General features: G+C 46.6%; 2 protein-coding genes across 5 annotated transcripts in view; one reads left to right on the top strand and one right to left on the bottom strand.

The window, feature by feature from the left end:
• The first annotated feature begins 160 nt into the window (after window positions 1–160).
• Window positions 161–4,515, top strand: ccnk (cyclin K). Its single transcript, XM_003971516.3, has 11 exons — window positions 161–311; window positions 817–1,046; window positions 1,160–1,241; window positions 1,326–1,457; window positions 1,568–1,673; window positions 1,759–1,816; window positions 2,039–2,208; window positions 2,292–2,500; window positions 2,629–2,659; window positions 2,781–2,852; window positions 3,423–4,515. Exons 1-11 carry the CDS (start codon window positions 303–305, stop codon window positions 3,965–3,967), a joined length of 1,644 nt encoding a protein of 547 aa, XP_003971565.2. The 5' UTR covers window positions 161–302; the 3' UTR covers window positions 3,968–4,515.
• A 177-nt stretch (window positions 4,516–4,692) lies between these two features.
• Window positions 4,693–21,288, bottom strand: part of ccdc85cb (coiled-coil domain containing 85C, b) — a 30,863-nt gene continuing 14,267 nt past the window's right edge. The window contains exons 2-7 of one of the 4 annotated variants that reach the window (XM_029849157.1): window positions 13,780–13,856; window positions 12,896–12,937; window positions 10,248–10,352; window positions 7,989–8,081; window positions 7,518–7,616; window positions 4,693–6,664 (exon numbers count right to left, since the gene is read on the bottom strand). In XM_029849157.1, the coding sequence (XP_029705017.1) occupies window positions 6,575–6,664; window positions 7,518–7,616; window positions 7,989–8,081; window positions 10,248–10,352; window positions 12,896–12,937; window positions 13,780–13,856 (506 nt within the window). In that variant the 3' untranslated portion in view covers window positions 4,693–6,574. The remainder of the gene's footprint in view (window positions 6,665–7,517; window positions 7,617–7,988; window positions 8,082–10,247; window positions 10,353–12,895; window positions 12,938–13,779; window positions 13,857–21,288) is intronic. The other 3 variants (XM_029849158.1, XM_029849159.1, XM_029849160.1) reach the window with 3 other exon arrangements.

Raw genomic sequence — 21,288 nt, 5'->3', positions numbered from 1 at the left:
TCCTGCTTTGTTTTTTTTGTTATGTGTGTAGTAATTAACTAAGTAATTAACTAGCACATATCAAGAGGGTAATTTAGAGTTTAAATCTAAATATACTGGGGGAAAAGAAAATCTACCAGTCGCTCCAGCGTAATTACGTCCTACCTCTTACGTAATGACGTTGAACGTCATTTCTGTGACGTTGACCCATGATGGCGGAGTTACAATGGAGTCTGCGGATGGTCACTTGTTAGCTACGATACCGTGATCACTGTGGAATTTAAACGCCGCTGCCTATTTTGTTGACTTCTGTCCTCGGCTACATGTTAAAGGCAAGATATTTATAGTCACAACCCGATATTAGAAAAATAAATAATGAAATCCGACTCATCGCTGGCTCAAAGTCAGCGAATAGAGCAGGTTTGCTAACCTACGCTAGGTTGCTAACAAGTCACTTGTGTGTTGAGTGATTGTCATTGATGTCTATTTTTTTTTAATTACTTCATTTGAATTTTCCTTTCCCGGTTTGACTTTACTCGTATACACGTATATTTGATTTAAATTATGCACTCGTCTGGTGTGATCTCGACCGTTACATTACTGTTACTAACTTTTGTCATGTTTGCTCGGCTAACACCTCACGTTCGCTGCTAACCGTAGGTAGCTTATTCGTCGTGTTGATCCCATGCAATTAAGCAGGTGCTGGTAGCGGTAATAAACGTCCCCGTCACCGCCCTCTGCTTCACATACCAACGCAGTATGAATCGGGGAAGGTTTATACTTTAATCGAGGAACACTTGTTGGTCATATAATCATGGTTATCTGTCATCTCCACAGCCAGGTGTGGCGGGTCCATCCTCTGTTTCCTCTCCTCAGCCAATGAAGGATTCCAAAGAGAACTTGTCCAGTCAAGGAATGTTGGACCACATCAAGCCATGCTGGTACTGGGACAAAAAGGATTTAGCCCACACCCCATCTCAGTCTGAAGGACTAGATCCTGGAACTGAGGCTCGCTATCGGAGAGAAGGAGCCCGCTTCATATTTGACGTGGGAACCAGACTTGGCCTGTATCCTTGATGGGCAGTATAATTAAATACTGGCAAAAGACTGAGAAAATAATCTAATAACTTTTTTTTGCAGTAATAACATTTAGAGTTAAGTGACCTTGACAAGTCATCAGACACTATGACACACTGGCCACCGGCATCATATATTTCCACCGCTTCTACATGTTTCACTCCTTCAAGCAGTTTCCCAGATATGTAAGATCAGACGATCATTCTCATTGACTTGTCACCTGAAAGCGGACTCATTTGACAATTGTGATATGGCCTTTATCCAATCAGGTTACAGGGGCATGCTGTCTTTTCTTGGCGGGAAAAGTGGAGGAGACCCCAAAGAAGTGCAAAGACATCATCAAAACTGCCCGAAGTTTGCTAAACGATGTGCAGTTTGCCCAGTTTGGAGATGATCCAAAGGTGCTATTATTTCAAATATTTTCCAAATGCAGCCTAAAATGGACTTACATAAGACAGAAGTCATAGTTATTATAACCTTTGCCTTCATTCATTTCTCTGCTTTCTCATAGGAAGAGGTGATGGTGCTGGAGAGAATTTTGCTTCAGACTATTAAATTTGACCTGCAGGTGGAACATCCTTACATGTTCCTGCTTCGCTATGTGAAGCAACTTAAAGGTTGGATGAAATTCTCTCTTTACATATGCACTGTTGATACATCATCATACAGTACGTGAAAAACTAATGGGCCCTTGTAATGTAGGCGAGAAGAATAAAGTTTGCAAGGTCCTGCAGATGGCATGGACTTTTGTCAACGACAGGTAGGCAGTGGAGTAGGTCATGTGTGGGATTCCGGGGAAATGTTTGCATTAAACTCTGTTTTCTCAGTCCTTTTCTCACTTCTGAAAAGTCCTTTTCTCACTAGGTTCAAACCACCTGGAGTTTCTACCTCTTGTGATAAAATAATCTAACTTTTTACATCTTTTAGGGAAAAGTGTAGACACCATTCAGGACCTTAATTGTGTGTTGTGTGTTCCTGGCAGCCTGTGCACCATGCTGTCCCTCCAGTGGGAGCCAGAGATCATCGCTGTTGCTGTCATGTACCTGGCCGGACGCCTCTGTAAGTTTGACATCCAGGAGTGGACCGCCAAGCAGTCGTCGCGTCGCTGGTGGGAGCAGTTCGTCCAGGATGTTCCAGTTGAACTGCTAGAAGGTGCCGATCGTGAAACATTTGTCCTGTCGCAGCGCTTCGCTCCACCTACCTTTGTTTGAACAAAAACCTCATTTTTGTTGTAGATATCTGTCATCAGATCCTGGACCTGTATTCCCAGGGGAACAAGACGATTCCTCAGCAGCTACAGGAGAAGGAGAGGACGCTGGCTCCTCCTGCCCCTGCACCTCCAACCCCACAGGGACCACCACCAGCCAACAACCCTCCTCCCCCACCACCAAAGAAGACCTCCCCTCAGGGAAGCAGCCCTGCGCGCCAGCTCAAACGCTCACTCGTGAGTGCATGTGTGAATGTGTCCCATCTCTAAGCGGGTGATCAGTATCAAGTCGGTTGCTCTTGTTTTTTAAAGTTCTACATTTTTCAGTGTTTCCATAATTTCTTCCACTCTTTTCTTTCACACAGACGTCCCCAAAAGATGAACCAAAGGCTCCTGGTAAACACGCATAACTGAGCTTTGTTAATCTCCTTTCATTGACTGATAATAAACCAATTCTAATGCGGGTCGCGTTCCTGTTATTGGCAGGGTTTGTTTTAACTGCACCTTTAATTTACAGAACAACTCGGATCAAAGATTCCTAGACTTGAGAGCCCGATGCCCCCTCTGCCCACATCACAGCCTCCCCCAGGTAAGAAAGTTGTAAAAAACCATCCATCTGCCGTTCTGTTAGTGCCAACACCAGGCCTGGAATGGACTGCCAGAACTTTAGACCCAAAGCTCTCACCCCCGATGTCCACATAAACGTCTGAGATACTGAAGCGTAGCTCCAACTTGGCGTGTCAGGGATGCTCCAGAGGCACGGTGAGGTACTCGCTGTGGAAATACAGCTGCTCACTAGAATGAGGGTGGATCTGCTCGGTGGTGCGGCACAGACTCTATGTGGAAATTGGGGGTCAGTCTGATTACGTCCCTGGTCAAACATCTGGGCATTCTTCCCCAGATTTGCACACTTCTAACCCCCAGACCAAAATGAGTCTGGTAATGAGCTCTCCTGTGGTCGAGCCTGTTAATTTCCAGCTGTGTGGTCACCGTCTGAGAATGAAAAGGTTGTTTGTTCATATGACAGTGGGAATTCTTGTTTATCAGACATTTTTAAACCACTTTTTAATGACTGAACGCCACTTAAATGGCCCTAAGTGTTTCATCTCCAGTGATGGATGGCGTGTGCTTCTTTAAAAAAATTTTAAATTCTCCACAGACCGCAAAGCCCCAGCCCCGGCTCCGGCACCTCCCACTGAAGCAGAACCAGGAACTGAAGTCGCTCCTCCTCCGCCACATGCTCCACCTCCGCATCAGCAGCCCCCTCCCCTGCCTCATCGTCCTCCTCCGCCCCCACCGTCCAACTACCTCATGTCCACCACCAGCTCCTACATGTCGGGTGAAGGGTTCCAGAGCCTGCAGTCCATGATGAAGACAGAAGGCCCCTCCTACGCTCCCATGCCACCCAGTTATGCTGCTCCGATGCCACCGTATCATGTGTATCCCCCTCCTGCAGCACCACCTCCAGGTCCTCCTCCTACCAGCTATCCACCACCCAGCTTGCCACCGGCGTATCCACCTCCAGGCTACAACAGCTATCCCCCACCGCCGCCACGCATGCCGCCAGGCCACGTTCCCCCTCCAGGTATTGGTCTGCCGCCTGCCGGGTACCCTCCCCCACCTCCCGTGCCCCCGGGGCAAGCACAAGTGCCCTTGCCGCCACCGCCGGGCATGCCCCTGAACCGCGGTGGGTGGATGAGATGAGGGCACCGCACCAGGGTCACGGACTAAATCTGCACGGAGCCGCAGCTGATGGAGGAAGTTTCCTGGAACAGCAGAGTGAGCACGGATCCTCCGATGCCGAGGGAGAGCCTATTTGTGTCCTGTCGCCTCATTAATGTGGCTTAAAAACATTTAGACTTCAAAGTTTCCTGGGCAGCTGCACTGAAGAGCAGTGACAGTTGTACAGGCACAGTTTTAGAATTATGTCCTGGTCATTATTATTGAAATGTACTATCTTCTGTTCCCTTTTATACTTCAGGGGTGAAAACTGGGATTTTCTAAATGTCTCTGTCTCCTTCCCCATATGTTGAGGTGGATGAACATTAAGAAAACCATCATACAGCCTGTTCAGCTGTTCTCTAAAGTGTCCTGTGACAAGATTACAGCTGTCACATCAACTGTGGACCACTGGAAAGTCTAAGATTTAGATTTTATTTCCATGTTTGAGGTTCCATGTGTGCCTTAAACAGGCTCTTTTCTCTGTTTTGTTATTGGCCGTTGGGAAATAAAGTGTGCTTCATTTCTTTAAAGTTTGTTTAATCTTCATACCAATAAAGCATGAAAATAATTTCAATCAAAACTTAAACTTAAAGCAACACTGATTTCACAGCAAGTTGGGAATAAGTAGCCAGACTCCAGAGAAACATTGACTTTTTACACCGCTAGGGGGCAGTGTGACTGAAGGAAACGGGGGGAAAGACCAGACGTTACAGTATCAATCAACTTTTATTTTCTCCCAAATTGTTCTAAGAATTATCTAAGATTTTCAGCTGTCGAACAATCCTATGAGTACAACTCATGAAAAAAGTCACAGCCATGCTAGTTACTACAGGAGCCGACGTATACGCTGTCGAATCTAGAATTGTTCACTGGTTTTAGCTTTTTAGCAGAAAAAAAACCCACTAAAGACATTTACAAAAAGAGACAGTTGGGTTCCAAATCAAAACACCATGCAGAAAAAGGGTGGCAAGCCTCAAATCAAATGCCACTTCCTGTATATACTGTATAAAGTATTCAAAATGGTACAGTGGCTTCGAATTAGTTCCTAGAAAAAAGGACACTTCTATAAAATCATACCTTGATTTAGTTTTTTACCCATTATTTGAGCTTGCATGGTGGGCAGCCTCACAAAATGTTCTAATTTGGAACAAACAACACTAGAAATGGGACAGCCTGAGCTGTCAGCCACCAAAGCGACCCGATAAATCGGATAGATCAGCTACGGCGAGCTCTCCCATCTCTATCTGACATCTGGCAAATAAATACTCTGAGGAGAAACGTGTTTGTTCACTCTGACATCAAGAAATGTTTTCAAGAGGAGACAGCGAATGGAAGACTCTCAAAGAGAAGAAGGATCCGTGTCGCGAAAGATGCGCTGCATCCACGCACCTGCTGAATCCATGGCAACAGCAAGAAACCTCCCTTTTTCATCTGCTGATAAAACAAAACCAGAGATAAGGATGCTGAACTGGGCTTTTTCATTTTCAATTCTTTTTTTGGATGGATTCAGCAAACGCCTTCAGCAGCCTCTGACCGAGATGTAACCGGGTTTGTCACACACACGCGCACACACACACAGCCTGACTCTGTCATAGATGCTAAAGCTGGAGTCCTCCCAACCTGAGAAAATGATTGTCGAGCATGCACACAGCATACGTTGTTTAAATTTTCGTTAATTTTTGTTTCTTTTGGCTGATTTCACAAACGTGAATGATCTACCCATTAGCATGTGGACATGATTGGATTCAGAATGGCCTCAAAGGATTTTCAGAAGTTACATAGCGACCAGATAACAAGTCATTAAAAAAGAAAGAAAGATAGATAGATAGATAGAAAAAAAAGACAACATTTTTACTAAAATCAAACCCTTGTTCGGGTCTGTACGTGTGTGCTTATCAAACTAAAGTATTGATCACATGGCCACGCTAGAATACAAAAGAGATAAAGTAAAATCAATAACAATGAAGTAGTGCTATGGTTTTATACATAATATACACAAGTTAACAGTGATCTCTAGACGTTTATTTATCATAGACTTGTCTTATGAGCAAAAGGCGCTAGGTCACAGTGGGTTTCACATTAGTTAACACTTTTGAACGCTAATACTAATTATACTCTTTCACCACTAGGGGGAGTTATACGCGCGACAGGAGCTAAGGAGGAAACTTCTCAGGTGAGACCACTGCGATGCTTCTGTCACACCCCAGTGGAGAGATCTCAGCAGGTCTGTGCTTGAAACCATGTTGTATTGCTAGCCTAGCGCAGGACAGGTTTGCCACGGAGTTTGTGTTGGTAGCTCTCGCAGATAGCGGCGGCGTCGCCTCCGAGACGGTGGGAAAAAAGTGGTGCGTTGGTGAATCTAGCTGCCAGTCGCCTTATAAACTCGGATCTAAATGTTTTTTGTGTGTAAATGGCAGGTTAACGGGTCCGTTCGTTAGCCAGACTTTTGAGTGTCTATCGAAGGAATGCAGTAGGCAGTGCGGAGAAGAGCGTGATGGACTGTGTCGGCAGGTAGTCGGAGGTGTCTTCAGGTGAGCTGCAGGTACTGCAAATCCTGAACTCGCTCTCTTTTTCCGGCTGCTTGCCGCGCTACAGCGGCCCTTTGAACTGGTTCCCAGAGAGGTGCTGCCTGACGGACAGCTTTGATCCGGCCGCGTCCCCCAGCTTTCTCCACACCACCTGCGAACAGACGAGAGGGGGAAGTCAAGAGGCGCAGGAAGAGAGAAGCAGACACAAGAGATGGAGGGGGGGTGGAAAGGAGGAGAGTCTTTCTTCTTCACTTCACTGGCTCACAGTTTGACTTTGAGCTGGTGGCAGACCCACATTACGGCTTCGCTATCTCTGAATCTCCGTCCTCACACGGCTGCTCTCTGCTGCTGAGATCTCTCTGCACTAAGAGGGGAGGGGGGCCCAGGGGACCCTACTGATACTACAGTGGTACTTTTGTGGTGCTCATCCAGATTCCTGCCTGTCACATACCTCTGCAGGGCCAAAACAGGATAGGGCAGCTCTCTCTCTCTAATCAGCAGACCTTTTATCCCGCACTGGGGCCTTTCAGGGCCAGCAGACAAAGATGGAGAGAAATGGGGAGATGGAGGAGAGGGAGTGCTCTTTTCCAGGCCGCTCTGGTTTAATTGCTCTGACAGCTCAACTATGAGACTTTGGACTGGGGTTGGAACGGGGACGAGGGAGGACGAGGAGGGTGAGGGTGGGAAGCTGAGAGAGGAGATGGAAAGAGAGAGCTGTGCCCAGACTCGGCTGCAGATGCCATTTCTAACCAAATGAGTCTAAATAAGGCATCCTCATTAGTGCAAGCGGCTCAGAAAGTGACCTGATTTGCACCCGGCTGAGGAGAATGCAAAAACTAACAGAACAAACAGGGGCATTGTGGGAAAAAGGACCACATTGTTTACACCAATGGTTCTTTATCCATCCCAAGAAAGAAGGAAAACATTCCCAAATAAAACCTGATTTTCTTGCATCTCATTTAAACGGGTCTCTTAGTTTTAAGAAGAAAAAATAAAACTCTTACGTTGCACATTTCTCTCACGATGGCCTTCTCCTTCTCGCTCAGATCGTCCTCGTAGTCCTCTGGAACCTGCTTGTCTAGGTTCTCATGAACCTCCAGCACCTGTGGGCAGATGCAGCCGTGAGCCTTTAAAGCTGAACAATTTTATTAGCCTCATTAAAGACAAAGCATTCTTTTTTTAAGGCGAGTCTAGACACTGCAGTTACTTCCAGAGGCTCTACTTTTTCTAAGTTGCAGTATTTTAGGTACCTGCCCACAATCGCGGCACCAACATGTTTACGTAAACATTTTCTTTACGTTACATGACTGCCCCACGGTGGCCAAAGATAGGAACTACATGGCACATCTATAATCGGAACAAATATTAATCGTATTTAACCAGTTTGATACCAACAAGTTTAGTCTGATGTGTGCACTGAGTTTTAACTCCAATCTTAAAGCAGCTCTGGTGAAATGGTGAATAAGTCTTCCAACCTTCATGGCATGCACCACAGCCTCAGGCTTCTGGACGCAGGACAGGTATCCTGTAGCAGGAGAGGACTCACTGGTTGGGAGGCGGCCAGTACCCTTAAAGAAGGAGGACACAACCGCTGTTATGGTTTGTAGCTTTTCTTCCAGAGAAGTTGAGCTAGGATGCGGGAGGAACAGGAGCTGGATCCGTAACCTCCACAGAATACTGAATAAGCCTTAAAGCGCCACTGTGATCAGAGTTGGATGTGATCTAACGGGAGGGATTTATTGTGCTGCAGCGATGAAAATAGCATCCGTTTCCCCCCCAAATCAAATCATGTGTTTTTCTTCCCCCTACGTCTGGATCTGTGTATTAAACTCCACAGTTAGGTATGCTACCTGCACACTCTGACTTAACCTGGTGTGATGGGAGCAGCCAGCCAGGGAAGAGGAGCCGAGACCCCTGCCTGACTCATCTTACCCCCCCTGGTCTGTTCCAAACAGTGGCTCTCTGTTGGAGGGACAAACAATGGCTCCATTCAGTGTTCGGCAGCATCGGGGCCCTGCATTAGACACAGCTCCGCGGCTCCGCGGCCTATTCTCCTCTAACCAGCGATGCATTTTACCCGCTGGCCCAGTTTAGGTGCCAGGGGGAGCCCACATGACCTGACAGTGCAGAAATATAGAATAACAATCCCGCAGTGACCCGGAGGGATGTTTAGAGGGAAACAGGTTATTCATAATCAATGGATGTAGACATGACATATTTTATTTATGGCATCTGATCAATCGCGATCACTTTCATGACACTGCTCAGATGGTCTTTAGCATTAATTAGCATCGTTTCCCAGGAAAACGTTTGTTTTCTTCCAGACACTCTGCGGTGGCTTCCTACTGGTGCGAATCTCCCTCTGAAATGCATTTTAAAGTCAGCTAAAGGAAACAAAAACAGCACATAAATCAGCGTCGCCCCCCTTCGATGGTCTCTTTGGTGGGTTGGAGCCATTGTTTGAAATGTGTAAACACTTTGTGCTCCCATCAGAGCCAAGTTTCCCGGTTTATTTTGATTTGGGGAGCAGCACAGGGAGGAAACTGATTTAGACAGGCGGGAAAAACAGCTCTGTGGAGTGTTTACGGTCCTGCAGCTGAACGCCGAGAGACGACCGGCTGTACATAAACAGGCCTGATTTAGAGCGTCTGCGTGTCCTTTCTTTAGCCCGCTTATTTTTGTCACGACTGTTTTTCTGACAATATCACGCTACAGAACACGGTCGGGGAGTCACGCTCCTCACTCGACGATGATCGGATGATTCTCGTCCGTCAGCCGAGATAGCAGCGTCGCTGCCTGATGACACTGAGGTCAGACGGGCCCCAAACAGCCAAAAACAACAACTCTGTGATGGCAAGAGTCCTACTCATGATATGTTTTGACAAAACTTGAATCCCTACTTTTCCTCAAACCAAAAGAGAGGTTTTGCTGGTCCCAGGAGCCCACTGACCCCAGTTAAGGACTGAAAAAAACACCTCTACTGTCATGAAAACCTCTTCCTTGTTTCCAACATCACCTTCAGCAGGGGAGCGTCAATATCAAGCAGAAGGCATTTGTTTATCTTTTATACAGTGAGGACAGACATCTGGACAGGGGACAAAGGTTCCTGATTATAACTGGGTGGTGTTTAAAACCCTTCGAGGGGGCAGGTTTGACTCAGGTGCTTATCCAGAGTGGCGGTTCCCACCCCTGACTCCCTGCCACTGTGATTAAAAGACAATATTGATTCTTTTCATCCTCTGATTGAGGGTATAGCCACACTCGGAGCTAACTTAAGCAGTCAGAAAACAATTATGGTGCCTCCCCCTTGCAGACACAGGCAGGGTCAGGGGTGGCGCTGGATTGGAGAGGATTATTACTTTCATTGTGGGATTCAGTTCAAACCGGCTCCTGGGAGGAGAACGGAAACCGATGGAGGGAGGACAGGAGAGGGCGGAATGTGCAGGCCGACCGCTTTCAAACCTTGCTCTCCGTCTTGGATTACAGCCTTCCTCCTCTGTTATTCCAGTCTGTTTCATCTTCCTTCCTTTCCCTCATCTTTGTTCTTCCCTCTAGTGCTTCATTTCCTGTTGAAGCTGATCTGATGCGTATCCCTGAAATTCAGTGTGTGTTTGCATTTACCCCGAAAGTCACAAATTCTGATCACTGAACGTTGGGTATACGTGTGTATTTGTCCCCCCTCCCAGGCTTTATGGTGACCTCTGTGGTTCTGTTAGTTCTTCCTGGCTACTGACCACGTGCATGGCGTCCTGGCGCTGGGGCAGCGAGGACAGCTGGGACTCGGAATGGTACAGGCTCATTCCCTTCCTCAGGGCCCGGAGGTCACCTGGGTTGCACTGCTGAGCACAAAAACAAACACACAGACAAAAACAAGGAACAATGAAAAAGCAACATCAGGCATGTTTTAAGCTCTTCTTGCAAATTTGTGTTCTCCATTATGAAAAACCAACATTTCTAATGCGGATGCAGATTTGTACATAAAGAAACTGGAGACTGGTCGTTGTTTTTGTGGATTACCAAAGAACAATTATGTTCAAAGTCTATACTCTGGATATATGCCCTGCAGCTCACAGCCTGTCAATATCTTTGATGGTCCTATTGGATAGTACGTCACTGTATTATAATTTAACCTGACTGATGCGTCAGTGTCCTCCACTGACTCCTGCCATCGCTCTGAGCCCCAAACCTTTCATGTGTTACATAAATGGCGCTTCGGTTCACTAAACCGCGCCACGTCTCGTGGCCGTCGAGGGACGGAGTTGCTGAGATTGGCTCTCATTAGCCGACAAAGACCGCTGGTTCCTTGATGTGTCGCCCATCCCAGCGGACGGAAACACCTCCGTTCCTTGTGACATTTCTCTCATCACGCTCCAGTCCCCCCCCCCCTCCCCCTTCCCCCTTATGTGAACACACGTGACGCCTGGGAGCACTCGAGCAATAAATAGTCCGATTATCTGTGGGTGTGCGTCTGTGGACGTTGGACAGTCTTGCTGCCTGCCTTTGTGTTATCTCCCTCAGCACAATCGCACACTCACACACACACACACACACACACACACACACACACACACACACACACACACACACCAGTCAGCATCCCTCTCATCTTCTCAGTGCTTTGATTGCTGCCGCCTTCTCTCCTCTCGCGACTCCGGAACCTCCTGGTGTTCACCCAACCTTTCACAATCCCTCCCTCGGCACAATCTACCCTTTGGGTTTCCAAATTCATGCTCGTCTCCTACTTCTCGGCTAACATTTCTCCAGGCTTTGTGTATTCCCTGAATGTCAGATAAACACGCAATTCCCGAAACGGACAAATCATTTCATTACCGCTATATCTTGTTTTTGTTCCAGGCCAACGGACGTCTCCAACTTAAATTCCTTCTTGGGTCTGACCTTGACCACGAGACCAACAGAATTATTGCAGTTGCTGCAATCTCCCGCAACTATCCATCCATTACAGCGTTCGAGGTGCTGACGGGGGGAAGCTGTGAACATCTTGCATCATTTCTGTCTGAGTTATGAGGGGCAGCGAGATGATGTCACCTTGACACAAGGGTCCACATTAACCTCATTTATGCGCAGCTACGCTTGCATTGTTAAATGCTGGGCTTATTTGTTAAAAAAGAACAACAAATGAATACATGCCACAATTTTACTATGAAAAAGAAAAAAGATTTGTGCGGCTTTTTTTTTCGCACTATTGGTTTTCAGTGGTTAAACAGGCTGCATCCGTCAGTCAACCTGTAGCTACAACCCAACATTTCCTCTAAACACCAGTAATTTATGGAAAGAGGACACGGCTGAAAAACAAAGAACAATGTGAGTGGGAGGACCATTCAAGCGCAAACCACATCCACGCATGTCTGAGTAAGTTGACTTGTGCACGTGAACACACACCTGCGTTTCAAACTGACCCTCTACGGGCCCTGTTAATATTTACCACGGGACTCTGTTGCTAACACCCTCCCTCCAGTACAGTAAAGTTCTTCAGCCCGGCTGGTTTCGAGGGGCAACATTCCAGTGATAAGAAGCTATTGTTTCCTTTCAGGTTGACAAAACTTCCACTGGGCTTGTTTCATAACACAGGAAGTTAGGCAACAAGTCCAGTGAGGTGAATAATCCAATGTGACAAGTCCACCTGCTAGATTATTATATAACAATCATATGAACAGCAAACCTCAGTGCCTTTTTTAATTATTTACAAGGGTACACTCATGTTTTATTGCCAATTTGTTGGAAACCAAAGTTCATCGCGACAAAACCATTAACAATTTCTTCCTCTGCTCCGAGTTGTCGGTCATGCATTATAGATGTTTGCAGATCTACCTGTGATTCCCCCACATCTTTAATTATTCAGCCCAGCAGACGTCTCGACAAGTCGGATGAGCGAGCGACATTTATGCGCCAGAGCGCTCGATGGCGGTACCTGGTACCAGGCAGGACATAAATATCTTCTCTGAAAAATAGGCCGCATACAAGCAGGGCATCAAGTGCTCATTCATTAGCATGCTAGCCGTGCAGGGAGGGACTGGACATAAAGGTCGCTCTACAAGATAATGCAAAACAACTAATTATTGACAAATTAGCCTTTCAAAATCAAAGTTGATCCAAGTTAAGCTACAATCTTGCACAACCAATGAGGTATTTTTGTTCAAATGCATGTTTTTCTGGGAAGATGAGTCAAACATGGGCTTTTCCTGGCTTCTGAATCAAATCATCTCCATCTGCGTTACCCTGTAGAGCCATTGTTTACATCCTGTCCAAACTCTCCTTAAAGCTTTTACAGAAAGTCGCACCACCAGACAAAAAGAAAGGAGAAGAAGGTGAAGAGCTGACATCAGGTGAGCTGAGCAGAGAGAGGGACGTTTCAGAAAGTTACCTTTGTTGTCTGTATCTGTGATAAGCTAGACCGGTTATTTGCCTATGGAGAAAAAAATGTATAGTGGTTCAGAATAATTATACGTTTTACACATATCTGTGATTGTGGCCGTCACTCTGCCTACGGATGGATCTAAAAAAGAGAAATCACTTCATGTAAAGCAAAAATGCTTTAGATCAGACACTTTTTAAAGGATGAATCTCCAGTTCTCGACTGCCGGCAGCCTGACTACCACGCAGCTGGTGTTGACCACATCTTAAAGCTGAGCAACAGTTGCGTTCAAGAGCGGAATACATGAACCTCATTAATGGATGATGAGCAGAAACTTGGAGGCTCCACATTTTGGCCCCGTGAATATGAAAAATTGATGTCTCGGCTGCAAGTTTCAGCCTCGCGCGTCCCTGCAAACTGATATGTGAACTCCCCATGAACCTCCGCGCCCACCCCCGCACCCCCGATCCCTTTATTCTTGCACTCCCACCTCCACTCATCTGCCCCAGCCATCTGAAATTTTGGGAGAAGTCAGAACAAGGTCAGCTTTGGTAGCAGTGCTTTACTCTGTCACCGCTGCAGCTCTCATCTCTCCCGCAGTCTCACGGCTCGCCTCGGGGGCCAACATCACTGCTCTCTACTGAAGCTTACTGACTCCCCATGAATTAAACATGGATAAACATACTCGCCAACTAACAGGCAGACAGTCGTGAGGGGGCGGCTTCGCGGCGACATCAGGCAACCACTTTATCTCCTCGCGGCTGCCATGACTTTTGGCGCGAGCCGTGAAGTTGCAGCAGTGGTGTTTCCGTGAGTTCGGAAGTTCAAGCAACTACTGTTTGGGCTACGGATGAAATGCAGAAACGTTTACCTCTGCAGCACGTGCAGCTCACCTGTGAGAGAAGCTTATTATCATCCTCGAGGATCCGCACTTTCGTTTCCAGCTGTCTGATGTAGTTGGAGGACGGATCTGGAGGGGAGACGGAAGACAAAAGGGAAGGAAAAGTGATTAGCATTTCAAAGGCCTCCAGCAGAAAGCCGCCAGGGCGCAGCCGCTGGAGCAAAAGGACCACATACAGCTTAAAAGCCTGGTCTGCACTATCAGAGGCCTCCGACACTCTAAATACCTCAGTTTAAACAGCTTCTCTACATCTCCACAAAAGTGCACCGGAGGTCAAATATTGCTGTTTTTTTCTAGTTAAGTCTGTGTGTCAGCAGATAACAGCAAACAGATCAAGTGCAATCAGCAAAAAATTATTTGGAAAGCGAGCTTTATGTATAGGTAACCTACACAACGAGAATACACAACATTCTCTATTGGTGTACAAATGAGGGATGGGCCCCAAGGTAGATGGTACAGAATATATAACATGTTTTCTGAAATGTATCATAAGAATAGGGATTGTTAAAATATTAACATTCTGCAGATTTGTTTGATAAAGTGGCTGAAGGCAATAACAGGTAACAGAGTAAGACAACATCAAAATGTGAGAATACAATGGTCTTCAAAAGCCCCAAATTTGGAATTGAAACAAAAGACAGAAGATCATAAGAGTCTTTTGACCAGGGGAAATGGCTGCATCCACCACGCAATGTGTTTTGTTAACCATGTGCTTACAAAAATAGTTGTAGGGGAATGCCAAAGGTCAGACACTCAACGCCCCCACTCAGATTAGCTGTGTCTAACCTCACTTGCGACCTCCTGTGTGGCCGTTTCCCGGTTTGGCACGCATTTCCTCTCACCTCTCATTCACAGAGGCAGACGCAGACGGCGCTGATGTGTGTGATGAGATTCGCCGCAAAACTGTCTGTGCTTTGAACTACTGACAACGCAAAAAAAAAGACCCAACAACAACGATGCAACTGCAGCCTAATTGCTCCGCAGAGATTCCCACAAGTGTTGTTGATCCAGATAAAGCAGCATTCAACATGAATCAATTCTGCCGAGTTCAAACCAGGGACATTAGCTGTGTGAGGAGTGGAGGTAGTGTTGAACCCAGTAGGTGGCACGGCGCCTGTTATCTCAGCAGCAATGTTTAATTTACAGTCAGATCAAAGCCGAGGTACACCCAGGAAGCGAACTCCGGCAGCTCGTCTGGAACACAGCGCAGGCAGCTTTATTTCATTTTGTATTCTGAGTAGAAGCACAGAGAGAGTGAGAGAGAGGGAGAGAGAGAGAGAGAGAGAGATCCAATGAAGCTGAGGGAGAGTTTGCTGAACAGGTCTCTGCTAAGCAGAACCGCGCACAAACTCCCAGCTCGGAGCCTGTTCATTTAAATCCAACAGGTTTAACCTGCCTGTTTATTAACCATGCAATACAAATGACCACCCGGTTGCGCGTAAGGGGGCTGCTACCCTATAGAAATGACCTCCCAATCATTCGGCGGCCCAAACACAGATGTAGCTTCAATGGTGCAGTTGAGCAAACAGTGTGTGTTAAAACACCAGATGGTCAGTTTCCTCCCAGACTGAGGCCGTCTTTGGTGTCATGACACAAAAGGAAGCAAAGCTTCCTCTAAAATCAGGCTTTCAGCGTGTAAAAGTGTACAGTATAAAAAGGTAGGATTACAGTTTTTCCCTCGACTTTTCAGGCCCAGTAGATAGAGTTGTCCGTGGACTGCTTTGATGAAGGGTCAGCGGAGGAGGCTACGTTGGCCAGAGCTGCTAATCTCCCTCTCTGCCTTGTGACCCTCTAATCTGTATTCATCTGTTGGCCTGACCTGCAGCCAGATCTCAAGCCGATTAGGATGACGGTTCCTCGGCCTGCAGGCATCAGGGGAGCATAAAGAGGAGGACTGGGAAAAAGGCCGCTTAGGGTTCGGGTTAACCAACTCTACATTTAGGTTGTTTCCAGAGATTGAGAGTTACTGGAATTTCCTCCCAGACACAATAAAAAGTTAATCTAAAATCTAAAGTGTTTAACTAGAGAATCACAGAAGCACCCTTCAACTTCACATCTTTAAGCCTTTCAAGCGTTGTATGAAGGTCATGTTAGCACTGAGAGCGCCTCGCTCCAGCTTTATCTGTGCCATGTTAATGTGTTCTCGCTTAAATTTGTGCAAATCGAGCGTGGGAACATTCGCAGGAACAGAGAGCATCTCCAAAAATGCCTCAACACCTCCCACATGAAGAGCAGGGTTCAGGAAGCAGGATCCAGCCATTTTAACACCCAGCTCCAGGAGGGTGGCTCTCTCCATATATTCACTGTTTCTCCATGACGATGGAGGGAAAAAAAATAATTAAACTTTGTCCTTACTTATGCAAAGCCCAAATGTTCTTTATAGAGACAGATGCGGTGCAAAAAGTGTCAGACTGAGCGCAGGAGACTTGTCCTTATGATGCACAAGCATCTATTTTTAAATGCTGCACGAGTGCTGTTTACCCGGTGAGCAGAGAGCACGTGGCGGCTCTTAACATGAGCGTGCGTTTGTGTGCAGGACAAGAAGGTGACGCAGACAGTGGCGCGGGTCTGCCCCCCCACCCCCACCCCCACCCCCGCTCTGCACGTCACTTCAGATCAAGTCAATGCGGCTGTGACCCATTTCCAGCAGCCACTCCCTACTTGGCAGAGCTCCTCTCCAAGTTTCTGTTTCTTTATATTCCGTGACACCCGTCGAGATACTCAGTCATTTTCCATTTTCTGCTACTGAAACACCAGAGCTGCTGGTCACCTGTATGTTGCTGTTGCTGGGTGGGGGGAAGGGGAGTGTTTTCTAAAGCTCGCCACAACTTGTTGCAACCCTCTAAAGAGGTCATAACCTCAACGGGTTTTTCTTTGTGTCACACTGGGCTCCAGACTCCATCTCCATCTGTTCATCAGGGGTCACTTTGCTGCTGCGCCGCACAGCATCACGCTCTTCTGGTGAAGGCCTCATTTCTCCAGTGAGTTTAACAGCTACTAGGAACCAGGAGCTTAGCTAAGAATACTGCAAAAACTGAAAAGATTTGACTGTGAACACAAGCTCAACCTACTGTCACTGAGGTCAGGCGTCATGGCAACAAGGCTTTGACAAAGGTTTGATGGCAAGAGCCACTCAGCAGGTGGACCAGGTTTACATGTGTTTGAGAGACCGTTGGACGGTGGAGACGAGGAGCAATAGTCGTAGATTTTGCATGTGTAAGCGGAGCGAGTCTGGAAAAAGTCAGAAATGTCAAAGCAGCATATCTGCAGTCAGGGGAAAGATTGAGGAATATTGGCCCAAAACACAAAGTGACCTGGAGCTCAGGAGAACTTGGTATTAACTGAGGGGGAGAGGGTAAGTTTTAGCTTTCCCCTTTTTCCCCATGGGAATTTGTGCAGCCATCACCAAAAGGCAGTTTTCCCGTGACAATGATCCATATGAAAACAGAGCCGCTGCTTATTCAGGAGCAATGCCGAAACCAGACCCCACAGCCACCCCGATGCTGCCGGGAAACTCAAAACACTGGTTAAAATGGCTGCGTGCACACCCGTGTAACAGCAAAGCGGAATCTTTTATGTTTAAAAAGGCTTGGCTTATTTTTCTAGTTAGATTCCAGAGCTCATGCGAGCCTGTTGAGAACAGACTCGGCTCTGGCTTTCATCGCCCCTTTACAGCTGTAATGCCGTGTTTTACTGCAGACACAGGAATACTCCTTATCAGCAAAGTGTATGTTTGTGCAGAGTCGGAATGAGTGATTTTGTCAAACATATGTGAGGTGGGGAGCGCATATGGGATGCATCAATATCTAAGGTGTGTGTTCTTGTGAGGGTGGAGATGTTTAAACCCATCTGTGATCATACTTTGTGTGTGTGTGCAGGAGGCAGGAGGTTGGGTCAATTGCCTCAAGATGTTGAAGACAGAGCAGAAACAGTCTAAACATTCGCTCTCCCTCTTTCCCTGCACCAACACCCAAGTCAAAGTACAGTAAATTCCAGGAAATCGGATCTGGTCGACTGCGGAAAGTCTCATTTCTCTCACAAAAACATCTCTGGTGAGCACCGCATTCAGAGACAGAGAATTTCAATTAAACCCATGAAAAGCTAACAAAAGGAAGACTGATAAGGAATAAAGAGGTGAAGGAGAAAGAAAAGAGCGAGAGAGTGCCACTCCCTCCAGTGCTGCTGGAGCTTGTATAACTCTATCACCGGAAAACCAGCTGGCTGATTTTGGCACTTCAACAATGCCACCCTATCCCGATTATGGCCTCTTTGCACATTTTATGCTCGACTCTTTCGACTCTTCCTGCAGCCAAAACTCTGTATTTAGCCAAGGACGTCCTGCGTTTTGTTGGAAACAGCTCGTTTTAGGGGCATGCTAATATCAGGGCTGACAAAGAAATTCTGGAAACCACTTTTTACAGCTTTGCTCTTGTAATTTTGGCTGAGAAGCTGCCTTTGAATTTTTCAAGACAGTACAGCACGTCTATAATTCCATCTGTGCGTTCACAAGTCTTTCAACAGGTTCTTGACAGAGCAGCAATGATGGAGATGAGCACTGTCGACAGCAGCGCCTTTGTTTTTCTCCGTCGCTGTTTCTCTTTAGAAAGTGAGAAATGTTGTGCACATGTGGGAGTGTTTAAGATTATTGCACTTACTTGCGCCCCAGTCTGTCTGAGCTGCGTGTGAATATGCATGCTCGCATGTGCCTGGCCGGCGTCCCAGTGTGAGTGCATGTGGCTCCTCTGCCTCGGTGCCCAGTGCTCGGTCACAGCCGGGGCAGTCCAACCGCGGGAACAGGACCGTACAGTTAAGTGGGCAGCGATGCTGCATTAATGAGGGGAATGGCAGAACCTGGCAACCCAAACACGTAAAGGCACAGGGCCCTGGAAGGGCTTCAAAGGCTGGACCGCTTCATCAGCTGGCAGGAAGCTAACCCCATCTGACAAGACATGGCACTTACGCTGAGGGTGGGGAAGCGCCTCACCTCACTTCCCCTCTGGTGTGTGTGTGTAGACATGTATTTTATGTGAATGTCACCATGTTTAAGTATGCGTGTGTGTGTGTGATAACAGTGTTCTTTTATGCAGAACCAAACGGCACTGAGGGACCAGTGTGAAACTTAAAGTGCACTTTAAATAGATGGTTTGTGCTCATCACCAGGTCTTAAACATTAATGATGTGAAAACCAAACTTTGAATCGTTTTCTGCTCGCCGGCAGCGAAATTTACCACCAACCAATCTTGATTTTATGAACCATCACATTTTCTTTTTGACTTAATCATTTATTAACTTTCAATGTATTTTAAAAAAAATACCTCGGAACAAACAATACATTTCTGAATACTTTAAATGACATTAAACCAACACGCTTTGTGTTCCACCTAAATTCTTGCAGGATTTGTTGAGATGGTTCAGGGGGTTTGTCTGCAACTTCACAAATGGTTTGTGGGAAGATAACCCTAACCCTAAAGACAAGAGGGGGATTCGTACTGGATTCTTCCATTTATAATCATGATCAATCTGTCCAGAGAGCAGACAATAAAAACACGTCATGAGCCTAATTTTCTATTACAAAGCCAGACATAAATCAATCTTCCTGGATGGAACAGGGGTGTTAATGAAAATCAGTATTGACTTAATCTAATTACAGCCACTGATCACAGCACGTTATGTATGTAATTACACCCGCTTCAGTCATTTGGGACAGCAGGGTCTCTTTAACGGTATCAAAGGTTGTTAATGTCTATGAGGAGAAAATTGAAGACCAGCGTAAATGTCTCATGGTTGGTTATTGACGGTCCTGTCAACATCATCTACACGCGCGCGCGCGTGTGTGTGTGTGTGTGTGTGTGTGTGTGTGTGTGTGTGTGTGTGTGTAGGGTGGGGGGACAGACAGACAGAGTGGGATAACAGGCTGACGGTTTATTTATAGGTGTCGCAGCGGCCACAGACTGAAATGTCTCGTTGCTATCACACATCCTGTCTGGCAAAGCAACACATCCTTCCCGTCTCCTCAGATTCTCGTTGGCACCACGGCAGGGCCAGCGGCTGCAACCCCCCCCCCCCCCCCCCCGCTGTGCGCAGATGGATGATGATGCATCGACGTACAACGGCGCACGCGTGCAAACCTGATGTATACGAGTCGACCCTTTATGTAAGCTTCATGGACGCGGGCTGTGGTGTGGACTTGTATGAGCTAACACGACATCAAACGGCAGCGTCACATCTTATTTATGTTGTATACGATCGGGCCACTTGAGAGGTCGCTGCCCTCTGCCCTTAATCTTTTGATTAGGCTAGAAGAATTGCAATCTGGCAGCCAGTTGGGTTTAATCCCATGAAATCAAAGCGGTTTATTTGGTCCACGTTCGTAATTACTGTGGCTGTGTGTGGTGGCAATTCTGTGAAACAAAACAGAGATTAGTGATATTTGGGGGTGGTGGATCAGCTTGTTTGTGTATCTTATATCTTCAAGATTTTTCAAGGCCTTGCCGAGTCTGAGACTTTGAGTCATAATTTGACATGGGTAATAAACAAAACCAGTTGTGGTTTCTCAGCAAAACAACAATAGCCACCATCTGGTAGGGGGCAGCTTTGGGTCCAAGAAATTTAAAAGCTGCCATGGCCCACTCAGGAGCCCTCCTGTCCTTTGACACTGAAGGCAAAGGGTTCCAACTCCACATTTATTGGGGGTTTAACAATGTTTGTTTAGAAGAACTTGAGAAAATCACCGTGAAATTACAACTCCGGTGTGTTCTCCCATGTTTGTTTTCGATGGGTGTGCACCCAGCTCCACATTCCATCCTGTCAGCAACATCCAATCATTTCACTGGGTTGACTAAGGTGATTAAATGTTTATAGCCGATAGAAATTGTGAATCATTACATGCTGGTTCAAGTGGAAGTTTCTGTGGAGGATGGAATGCCTCACATCAGAAGATGCCCAGGGATTCATCTTCACCTCACAGAAACCCCAACTCACCATAATATGTAAACAAACACCAGAGGGCATTGTGGGTACTAAAGAACTTCCTCCCAGAGCCCATGGCCCTCTTTAACCTCATTCCTCTTCCCGTTACCACGGTTTCACCACTGAAAGCCCCAATGGCAACCTCATTTGCATAGATCCTCATGCCCCCACCCCCGCTACTTTAAAAGCATGTTTGACTGGCTGCTGAGCTGGCAAAGGTTGTGCTTATGTAAGCAGTCTCACAGCGAGCGGCTAGATGGTAAATACAGAGAGCGTTCCTCCAAAAACTATAACCCCAAAACCCTTTTATTATCGGTGAGCTGAAAATCCCATCTGCTGAGCGGGATCTGATGCAATCTGCAAAGCAGGCGCCTATTCCGTTCCACTGAAAACCCCTTTTCTTTCCAGTGAGCTCATCAAGTGGTTTTATTACTGTTTGGATAAATAATTACAATCTTTAACCGTATCAGGAGAAACTTTGGGATTTGGCAAGTGCAAACGTGCGGCCCTTTTTATCTAATTTAAGAGCTGA

The sequence above is a fragment of the Takifugu rubripes genome, chromosome 16, assembly GCF_901000725.2.
Source record: "Takifugu rubripes chromosome 16, fTakRub1.2, whole genome shotgun sequence".
Classification (NCBI taxonomy): Eukaryota; Metazoa; Chordata; class Actinopteri; order Tetraodontiformes; family Tetraodontidae; genus Takifugu; species Takifugu rubripes.
The sequence above is the reverse complement of the archived record's forward strand: the minus strand, read 5'-3'. Positions and strand labels throughout refer to the sequence as shown.